Here is an 11390-nt window from a genome sequence, read left to right on the forward strand (position 1 = left end):
GGAAGAAAATATGGATATAAAAGTAGAAGAAAAATGTGCAGCCCTATAACAAGCATGTAGAGCTCTTCAAGAAAGCATTAGCAAAGTCAGCGAAACCCTAAGTCAAGCTGTTGGCTAAAAATGGCACACTATTAAGTGAAAACATGTTTGTCTGTATCCTCAGCTCATTCTGAATGTTTTTTCCCCCTGTAAGCAGTTGCCATTGATGGTGTGTACGTTCAAGTGTCTTTCCCCTATTTTCAACCCCTACCCAGCTACAGCAAACAAACACACAAAGTGGAAGTTCCTGCCAGTAGCTAGTCATAGAGCTGAAACAGTGGCAGATTAAATCAACCTGAGGGTTGATCCACTGTCACAGTGATTACCCATTCTTTCTTTATCTCTCTTTCTCGCTCTCTTTCTCTCTGTCATCCACTTAATCACAGCTGTGACTGGCGATCTCTTGCAGCTTCCTGCCAGAAGCTCAGATTGACTCCTGCCACCTTCATCCATACCACTGACTCTATTGGAATCCATTCAACAGAAATGTAGTACAAGTGTGTGGAAAATTAACTTGGCATTTTTGCCATAGGAAATAACATGATAACAAGAAACCCCACTACTGTTCACAGTGATGAACTTACTTGGTGTTCTCCGACACCAAACACGTCTACAGTGGTGCTTGAAAGTTTGTGAATTTTCTATATTTCTTCATAAATATAACCTAAAACAACATCAGATTTTCACACAAGTCCTAAAAGTAGAAAAAGAGAACCCAGTTAAACAAATGAGACAAAAATATTATACTTGGTCATTTATTTATTGAGGGGAAATGATCTAATATTACATATCTGTGAGTGGCAAAAGTATGTGAACCTCTAGGATTAGCAGTGAATTTGAAGGTGAAATTAGAGTCAGGTGTTTTCAATCAATGGGATGACAATCAGGTGTGAGTGGGCACCCTGTTTTATTTCAAGAACAGGGATCTATCAAAGTCTGATCTTCACAACATGTTTGTGGAAGTGTATCATGGCACGAACAAAGGAGATTTCTGAGGACCTCAGAAAAAGCGTTGTTGATGCTCATCAAGCTGGAAAAGGTTACAAAACCATGTCGAAAGTGTTTGGACTCCACCAATCCACAGTCAGACAGATTGTGTACAAATGGAGGAAATTCAAGACCATTGTTACCCTCCCCAGGAGTGGTCGACCAAAAAAGATCACTCCAAGAGCAAGGCGTATAATAGTCGGCGAGGTCACAAAGGACCCCAGGGTAACTTCTAAGCAACTGAAGGCCTCTCTCTCACATTGGTTAACGTTAATGTTCATGAGTCCACCATCAGGAGAACACTGAACAACAATGGTGTGCATGGCAGGGTTGCAAGGAAAAAGCCACTGCTCTCTAAAAAGAACACTGCTGCTTGTCTGCAGTTTGCGAAAGATCACGTGGACAAGCCAGAAGGCTATTGGAAAAATGCTTTGTGGACAGATGAGACCAAAATAGAACTTTATGGTTTAAATGATAAGCATTATGTTTAGAGAAAGGAAAACACTGCATTCCAGCATAAGAACCTTATCCCATCTGTGAAACATGGTGGTGGTAGTATCATGGTTTGGGCCTGTTTTGCTGCATCTGGGCCAGGACGGCTTGCCATCTTTGATGGAACAATGAATTCTAAATTATACCACCGAATTCTAAAGGAAAATGTCAGGTCATCTGTCCATGAACTGAATCTCAAGAGAAGGTGGGTCATGCAGCAAGACAACGAGCCTAAGCACACAAGTCGTTCTACCAAAGACTGGCTAAAGAAGAATAAAGTTACTGTTTTGGAATGGCCAAGTCTAAGTCCTAACCTTAATCCAATCGAAATATTGTGGAAGGACCTGAAGCGAGCAGTTTATGTGAGGAAACCCACCAACATCCCAGAGTTGAAGCTGTTCCGTACAGAGGAATGGGCTAAAATTCCTCCAAGCCGGTGTGCAGGACTGATCAACAGTTACTGGAAACGTTTAGTTGCAGTTATTGCTGCACAAGGGGATCACACCAGATACTGAAAGGAAAGGTTCACATATTTTTGCCACTCACGGATTTGTAATATTGGATCATTTTCTTCAATAAATACATGACCAAGTATAATATTTTTGTCTCATTTGTTTAACTGGGTTCTGTTTATCTACTTTTAGGACTTGTGTGAAAATCTGATGATGTTTTAGGTCATATTTATGCAGAAATATAGAAAATTCTAAAGGGTTCACAAACTTTCAAGCACCACTGTACCATCAATGTCAATATCAAGATATAATATTCAAAATGTTCATAGTTATTCTTTAACATCTCTGTTCTACATTTATGCTTTTAGTTACTGTCGTTAACTGAATTCTGCACAAGTTACCGCTGACGTTTAATGCTGTGTTTTACATTCTCGGAAAAAAGGGGTAGCAAATTGTACCTTTCCTTGTCGCTGTACTCCTTCCTTGTACTTGTTTTTTAATACTGTAGTTCTCCCTGGAAATGTGGACATAGTGTACCTTTTTAAAAATAATAATTTTAAAGTACATCATCAGACCATTAATACTTTTTAAAATAAAGACTTAAAGGTACACTATATGTACCTTTCTAGGTAAAAAATAAATACTTTATTAATGGTACAAAAGGTGTACGCTAGATGGTACCACCCAAATGAAAAGGAATTGTACAGATAAGTACTTGATTTCTGTGAGACAACTAAAAAACTCAGAATATTCAACATCCCACTGAAAAAAAATAAAGTGAAGTGATGATGTTGGAAGTGCAATCAGTAACGCTGTGTGGAATTCAGAAAAAAGAAGCTGAATGTTTATGGTTTTCAGTGTGTGTCTTGACCTTAAAAAAGGCATTGTTGTTTTTTTTAATAACTCTATGCATTTTCTCAATCATGTAACCCATTTTCTCTTGGATATCAATGAGCAGTAATGTTTGTCCCGTCGTGTCTATGATCTACACACACTGAATTTTTATTTTATGGTCAGAAATGGAAAACATTCTTTATACCATACATCTTATTTGGACAGTAGCTGACTGATCCAATTAAAACAACTGAAACAATTGTGTGGGCCCTATAAGAAATTCAAAACGATGGTCTGACCACCAGTTTATGATTGTCAAGAGGCTTTCATGACTCTCCATTTACATGGCACAGCATTACACAAAAGTTAATCTTCTATTTTGTTGTAAAGATTAGCCTCGGCCTATATATTGTCATAGTGCCAGAACAAAAGTTTGAACCTGTCATATTCTTGTATGAAAGTTTCAGTAAAAGGCAGTACTATGTGTTGGTATTGAGCATAACTGCGTAATTCATGAATCCATATAAAGATTCAGAAAAATTGTTTACATTTAGTAAAACCTTCGTATTTGGTTGAATAGAATGAGTCATCCATGTTACCCTTGACCCCATGTAAACTTTCTCATATGCACAATGTGTTTTTGTAATGCATAGCACTCAAATCCTGTATTCGTTCATCTTCAGGAATTGCTTTATTGTGTTCAGGATCCCAATGAATCCAGATCCTATATGAGAAAAACTGAGCATGAGATAAGGTGGGAATACACCCCAGATGGGATGCCAGTTCATCAGCATCCAGCATGCCAAAACAAAATCTTATTCTGTTTTGCTTGGTCGGAAAATTCTAATGGTTTTAGGCACTAAGAAAGACTCCACAGCCTAATGCAAAATCACTGACAGTGCTAACCACTGCACCACTGTGCCTCCTGCCTAATAGCATAAATGCAATACACAATTGCTTCACTGTCCTTGTGAGGACCTTCCACTGACATACGGTATACTATATGGCCAAAAGTATGTGGACATCTGACCACCACACACATACAGTATGTGCTTGTTGAACATCCCGTTCCAAAACCACTGCTATGGAGTTAGTCCCCCTTTTGCTGTTACAACAGCTTCCCCACATCTGGGAAGGTTTTCTGATAGATTCTGGAGTGTGGCTGTGTTTGGATTTGCTCATTCGGCCACAAGAGAACTCATGCACTGATGTCAAATGGACTTGGATTGCAATCAGTGTTCCAATTTATCCTGAAGATGTTCATTGGAGTTGAGATCAGGGCTCACTCAAGTTCTTCCACACCAACCTTGGCAAGGTATGTCTTTAGGGCACTTGCTTGTGCGCAGGGGCACTGTCATGTTGTCATGCTGGAACAGGTTTGGGCCCCTTAGATCTAATGAAGTGAATTCATAATGCTACAGCATACAGAGGCATTCTAGACAATTGTGTGCGTCCAAATTTGAAGTAACAATTTTCACCAATGTTATGCCTACACCTAAATCCAACCCCAAATCTAACCCTAACTTTAACCTCAGTAACTGAAAAGAAACATTTTGGTACTTCAGTGGTGACTCAAAGGTTAAGGCTCTGAGTTACTCATCAGAAGGTCAGAGTTCAGGCTCCAGCACTGCCAAGCTGCCACTGTTGGGCCCTTCAGCAAGGCCCTTACACTCTCTGCTCCATGGGCACCATATCATGGCTGACCTGTGCTCTGACCCCAGCTTCCAAACAAGCTGGGATATGTGAAGAAGAAAAAAAATTCACTTTGCTGTAATGTATAAGTGAAAAACAAAGGATTCCTATACCCTTTGTTTTTTTTTTAATTAATAAAATCATTATTCCTCACAGGGACCAGCCAAACGTCCTCTCAAGACCAACCCTGTCAAAAATTGCTGGCCTTGTGAGGATATCTGGTCCCCACCAAAACAGAAACATGCCAACACGGACACACTCTCTCTCACACATACACGAAGGCTGTTTTGTTTTCATTAAAAGGTAACACTGATTCTAGAGCCAGGGTGATAGCCTCCAATTAGGCTAAGCTAAGCTGTTCCCATTAAGCTAATGATGTCTTAAATCGCGAGCTGATAGTAAACATAGATTAAATGTTTATGCTCTATTATAGGTACACACGATATTGTGCAAGTTCAGGACCATGGACAGTGATCTGCTCTCTCTCTCTCTCTCTCTCACACTTACCCAAGAATTTCTTCCTCATCAACTGGTCCAATGACAAAGCGTAACACGTCGGCCGCTCATTCAGCGGTTTTTAAAAGGGGATGAATGTAACGATTTTCAGACCATTAATAATGACACTCAACAACAACAACTACGAGGACACAGTACGGTTATTCCTTTATCAGTGCAGCCATCTTTGGCCTTGATTTTCACCCCAACGTTTATGGTGAAAATGTTAGTTTTTATTTTTATCCTTATCGTTGAGTTTAAGAGGTGTGCAGTGAGTGATGTGCAAACAAAAGCCAAATGGGGAGGGGAAGCTCTTCTAGCAGATTAGCCACGGGGAAGCACCGGTGCCCTATTTAGTGTTATTGAAATGTACTCAAACGTGGAGTGGTGCGGATGTGAGCGAACACCTGGCCTCTACACAGGCTGGAAAGGAGCAGAGAGAGAGAGAGAGAGATCTGCTTTGAAGCTGCTGGTGCACTGACACAGTAACCTTGGCCATCTGCAACCTGATGCGCCAGAACATCGTGCTTTGCACACTCTGAATGCAACTGTCAGAGAGAACTAGAAATACACAAACGGTCGATGCAGGGTCGGCCTGTACAACATGCACCTCTTCTTTTATCCTGAAATGAAGCGTGCTGTAGATTACGCACAGCACAGACACCACATTAACGCACTGGTTCTAGAGCAGAGAACCGTTATCACCGGTACTTGATACCAAAAGGAGTCTCGATGAAAACCGTCGTCCGTTACCATGACGACCGGACGAAAACCCGACCGCAAACGAAGAAATTGTAGCTACCGTTCGCGGCCCCCCTACCTTACACTCATCCATGCACGTTCGCACCGAGTACGCGTCCGTCTCGTAGCGCTCGGTCATGCTCTCGAACTCCTCGTATTTCTCCAGAGCGTGCACGTCATAGCGCTGGTACGCCTGCACGCACAGGCTACACCGGGACCGGTCGCCGCTCGCGAGCGCGTCCAGGCTGCAGTTCAAGTCGTCCGGGTTTGTCAAGCCGTACAGCAAATCCATGAGCGAGTAGGCGTTGCAGAACGACAGGTACAAGTCACTCGGGTTCACGTCTGGCCCCGAGAGGCCCGCACACAGGTGGTCCGCGTCGGCGAACGTGAAGCAGCTCCTGGACGCGCCGTCCGCGCGGCACGTTTCCAGTCTCCACGCCGGGTGACTCGTGTTTCCAACGTAAATGGCGTCTCGAGGCGAAGCGATCCTGGCCAGCTCCTCGTCTCGGCTCCTGGTGAGGTTGGCCTCGGCGCAGAAGCGCGGCCGGTCAGAGAGCAGCGCGGCAAAGACGACGAGTGACGCCAAGGAGAGCCGCCATCGGTGCGCCCGCTCGGACTCTGTGGATTGCTGCTCGTTCTCGCGCGGTGTAAGCCGGTGCGTTAAGCCGTCATCTCTCTGCCGAGGCTTGCGAGCGCCGCTGGTCATATTTCGGACAAGAGCAGCACCGGCCGACTCCACCGTGGCGGCTTATTTTCTGCCACTATGGTCATTTGACGTTGAGATCCGCCTCGCGCGTCCGTTTTTTCCCCTTTCGCAGCCCCTCCGTGACACTGAACGGCGGCTTCCCTCCGCGATGATCTGCGATAATCAGTTAGTCCATTTAGGGGACGATGGGATTATTATTACTGCGTGCATCGTCGAAGGCCCGCTCGAGAAGGCGAGAAAGAACAAGAAGAAGAAGAAGAAGAGGCGGTCGCGTGCGCAGCAACATGGTCTCTTCGTTGTTCGTCACGCGCTCCGCTCTCGCGCTTGGCGCAGAGCCGCCGCGGTGCGCTCGGGCCGCTGGCTCCGGTTCCGGGGTTTCTGGCTGGAAGCGCAGGGACTCGATCCGACGCTTCCGCGTCTGCACGAGGTGGCCTCTTCCCCCTTGACGTCCGCCGCGCTCATCTTGCTCTGACGTTTACGTCGCGCGCCGCCGTCGCCGCGCGCTTCCGAATGCTTCTAGAGAGCGCGAGCGTTTTACGTCATCCGCAACACTTTAAGATGGTACGAGGCACACCTTAAAAAAAAACGCGCGTCGAATTAACACACCTACAGTGTTGAATCAACACCTTAGCGTTTGTAGGCTATGAGTACAGGTAGATCCAAAGGATCACTCATTCAACACTAGGTGTTCATTTTACACTGTAGGTGTTCATTCAGACCTTTACGGGTTCCTTCCACACTGGACATTTTCATTCAACACTTTAGGTGTTCATTCAACAGGTTTGGTGTTCATTCAAGACTGTAGTTATTCATTCAACACTGAACATGTTCATTCAGCACTTTAGGTGTTCGTTCAACACTGCACATGTCCATTCAGCACTTTAGGTGTGCGGTCAATACTGCGCATGTCCATTCAGCACTTTAGGTGTTCGTTCAACACTGGACATTTTCATTCAACACTTTAGGTGTTCATTCAACAGGTTTCGTGTTCATTCAAGACTGTAGTTATTCATTCAACAGAGTATATGTTCATTCAACACTGGACATGTTCATTCAGCACTTTAGGTGTTTGTTCAACACTGCACATGTCCATTCAGCACTTTAGGTGTTCATTCAACACTGGACATGTTCATTCAACACTTTAGGTGTTCATTCAACAGGTTTCGTGTTCATTCAAGACTGTAGTTATTCATTCAACAGAGTATATGTTCATTCAACACTGGACATGTTCATTCAGCACTTTAGGTGTTCGTTCAACACTGTACATGTTCATTCAGCACTTTAGGTGTTCATTCAACGATGCACATGTTCATTCAGCACTTTAGGTGTTCATTCAATGATGCACATGTTCATTCAGCACTTTAGGTGTTCATTCAACACTGAATATGTTCATTCAGCACTTTAGGTGTTCGTTCATCACTGAACATGTTCATTCAGCACTTTTAGGTGTTCATTCAACACTGAACATGTTCATTCAGCACTTTAGGTGTTCGTTCAACACTGTACATGTTCATTCAGCACTTTAGGTGTTCGTTCAACACTGAACATGTTCATTCAGCACTTTAGGTATTCGTTCAACACTGTACATGTTCATTCAGCACTTTAGGTGTTCATTCAACGATGCACATGTTCATTCAGCACTTTAGGTGTTCATTCAACGATGCACATGTTCATTCAGCACTTTAGGTGTTCATTCAACACTGAACATGTTCATTCAGCATTTTAGGTGTTCATTCAACACTGAACATGTTCATTCAGCACTTTTAGGTGTTCATTCAACACTGAACATGTTCATTCAGCACTTTAGGTGTTCGTTCAACACTGTACATGTTCATTCAGCACTTTTGGTGTTCATTCAACGATGCACATGTTCATTCAGCACTTTAGGTGTTCATTCAACGATGCACATGTTCATTCAGCACTTTAGGTGTTCATTCAACACTGAACATGTTCATTCAGCACTTTAGGTGTTCATTCAATGATGCACATGTTCATTCAGCACTTTAGGTGTTCATTCAATGATGCACATGTTCATTCAGCACTTTAGGTGATCATTCAACACTGAACATGTTCATTCAGCACTTTAGGTGTTCATTCAACATTGGATATGTTCATTCAGCACTTTAGGTGTTCATTCAACACTGAACATGTTCATTCAGCACTTTAGGTGTTCATTCAACACTGGACATGTTCATTCAGCACTTTAGGTGTTCGTTCAACACTGGACATGTTCATTCAGCACTTTAGGTGTTCGTTCAACACTGTACATGTTCATTCAGCACTTTAGGTGTTCATTCAACGATGCACATGTTCATTCAGCACTTTAGGTGTTCGTTCAACACTGTACATGTTCATTCAGCACTTTAGGTGTTCATTCAACGATGCACATGTTCATTCAGCACTTTAGGTGTTCATTCAACACTGAAAATGTTCATTCAGCACTTTAGGTGTTCATTCAACACTGGATATGTTCATTCAGCACTTTAGGTGTTCATTCAACACTGGATATGTTCATTGAGCACTTTAGGTGTTCATTCAACACTGAACATGTTCATTCAGCACTTTAGGTGTTCATTCAATACTGAACATGTTTATTCAGCACTTTAGGTGTTCATTCAACACTGGACATGTTCATTCAGCACTTTTGGTGTTCATTCAACACTGTATATGTTCATTCAGCACTTTAAGTGTTTGTTCAACACTGGACATGTTCATTCAGCACTTTAGGTGTTTGTTCAACACTGTGCATGTTCATTCAGCACTTTAGGTGTTTGTTCAACACTGTACATGTTCATTCAGCGCTTTAGGTGTTTGTTCAACACTACATGTTCATTCAGCACTTTAGGTGTTCGTTCAACACTGGACATGTTCATTCAGCACTTTAGGTGTTCGTTCAACATTGTACATGTTCATTCAGCACTTTAGGTGTTCATTCAACACTGCACATATTCGTTCAGCACTTTAGGTGTTCATTCAACACTGCACATGTTCATTCAGCACTTTAGGTGTTCATTCAACACTGTACATGCTCATTCAGCACTTTAGGTGTTCACTCAACATTGCACATGTTCATTCAACACCACACATGTTCATTCAGCACTTTAGGTGTTTAACATTATAGGTGTTCATTCAGTACTGAAATTTTGTGCCGTAGAACAGTCTGTTTCCTAATAAGTAAAACACATGCTCTTCACCTTTGACTGTAGATAATTACATCTACATTCCTATGGTATTTTAAAATGCTTAGATGCCCACAGATGTCAAACCATCATTGAAAAAATGATCAGTGTTGAACTACTGACTATGGTAAATTAACACCTACAGGACTGAATAAAGTACTACAGAGTATATAAATCCAACACTGTGGGTGTTGACTCAGTGTTGTAAGCATTCATTTAACACCACGAGTCCAACATTATTTTATTCTGGAACAAACTAACTGTCCATCCATTTATGATATACACTATATTGCCAAAAGTATTTGCTCACCTGCCTTGACTCACATATGAGCTTAAGTGACATCCCATTCCTAATCCATAGGGTTCAATATGACGTCGGTCCACCCTTTGCAGCTAGAACAGCTTCAACTCTTCTGGGAAGGCTGTCCACAAGGTTTAGGAGTGTGTTTATGGGAATTTTTGACCATCCTTCCAGAAGCGCATTTGTGAGGTCACACACTGATGTTGGACGAGAAGGCCTGGCTCTCAGTCTCCGCTCTAATTCATCCCAAAGGTGTTCTATCGGGTTGAGGTCAGGACTCTGTGCAGGCCAGTCAAGTTCATCCACACCAGACTCTGTCATCCATGTCTTTATGGACCTTGCTTTGTGCATTGGTGCAGAGTCATGTTGGAAGAGGAAGGGGCCAGCTCCAAACTGTAAAAACAGTCTGCATGCCGAGGTGCTTGATTTTATACACCTGTGGCCATGGAAGTGATTGGAACACCTGATTCCGATAATTTGGATGGGTGAGCAAATACTTTTGGCAATATAGTGTATTTCACTTATCCATCAGAGTCGTGGGGGTCGGAAAGTGGAGCCATTTCCAGCTGACTTTGGATGATAGCTGGAATACAGCCTGGACAAGTCAACAATCTATCATGGGATTAACACAGAGACAGACAGCCATTCACACTAAAATTAACACCTAAGGGCAATTTAGGGTAGCAAATTGACCTAATCCTTGGATTTTGGGAGGAATCGGGAGCACCTGGAGTAAAGGTGACACAGACACGAGCAAAACATGCAGACTCCACACAGAAAGGCCCCAGTCAGCTGTGAAGCTCTAACCCAGAACCTTCTTGCAAACTACTGCAAAACTCAAACCAACCTGTCTGGCACCAACAGTCCATGGCACATTCAGTGTCACTGAGAATGCATTTTTTTTGCACACTCTGATGTTTGATGTAAACACTTGACCTGAAGCTCTTGACCTGTATCTGCATGATTTTATGCACTGTATGTACTGCTGTCACATTATTGGTGGACTGTATAATTGCAGGGGCACAGATATTCCTGTTAAAGTGGCTCGTTAGTGTGTATGTATGCACAGTCAGAGGGTAATGGTGTTTAGAGGGTGCCTTAGCATCAGTGTTTAAATGGCTTTGGAATAGCTGAGGCATTTCTTGAGAAATCTCCAGAGAAAATGAAGCTGGGGGATTCATTCTAGCATTGCAACACCTTAATCATCTGCAGAGTACTGTAAAAAAAAAAAAATTCTTGTTTTAAGAACTCTATGTGTAGTGTTTGAAAATTGACCTAGCCTTTGATTTAACGTAGATAAGACTCATAAGATTTGACTTTTGTATTTATATGTAATTGTTTTATCTAATTATATGCTATATAAGAGCTCATTGTGAGAGTAAAGTCTACTCTGTCACACATAGTCTTAGGAAGGTCGAGCCAAAGCACTGGGCGGGTACTCTGCTGCGAGTTCCTGTTTTTCTATTTTGTCT

General features: G+C 42.6%; 1 protein-coding gene across 1 annotated transcript in view; it reads right to left on the reverse strand.

Moving 5' to 3' along the window:
- Positions 1-6833, reverse strand: part of nalf1a (NALCN channel auxiliary factor 1a) — a 233735-nt gene extending 226902 nt beyond the window's left edge. The window contains exon 1 of the mRNA XM_060898746.1: positions 5812-6833. Coding sequence (XP_060754729.1) covers positions 5812-6438 — 627 coding nt within the window. The 5' untranslated portion in view covers positions 6439-6833. The remainder of the gene's footprint in view (positions 1-5811) is intronic.
- Between the last annotated feature and the right edge of the window lie 4557 nt (positions 6834-11390).

Source organism: Neoarius graeffei, chromosome 18, assembly GCF_027579695.1.
Source record: "Neoarius graeffei isolate fNeoGra1 chromosome 18, fNeoGra1.pri, whole genome shotgun sequence".
Taxonomy (NCBI): domain Eukaryota; kingdom Metazoa; phylum Chordata; class Actinopteri; order Siluriformes; family Ariidae; genus Neoarius; species Neoarius graeffei.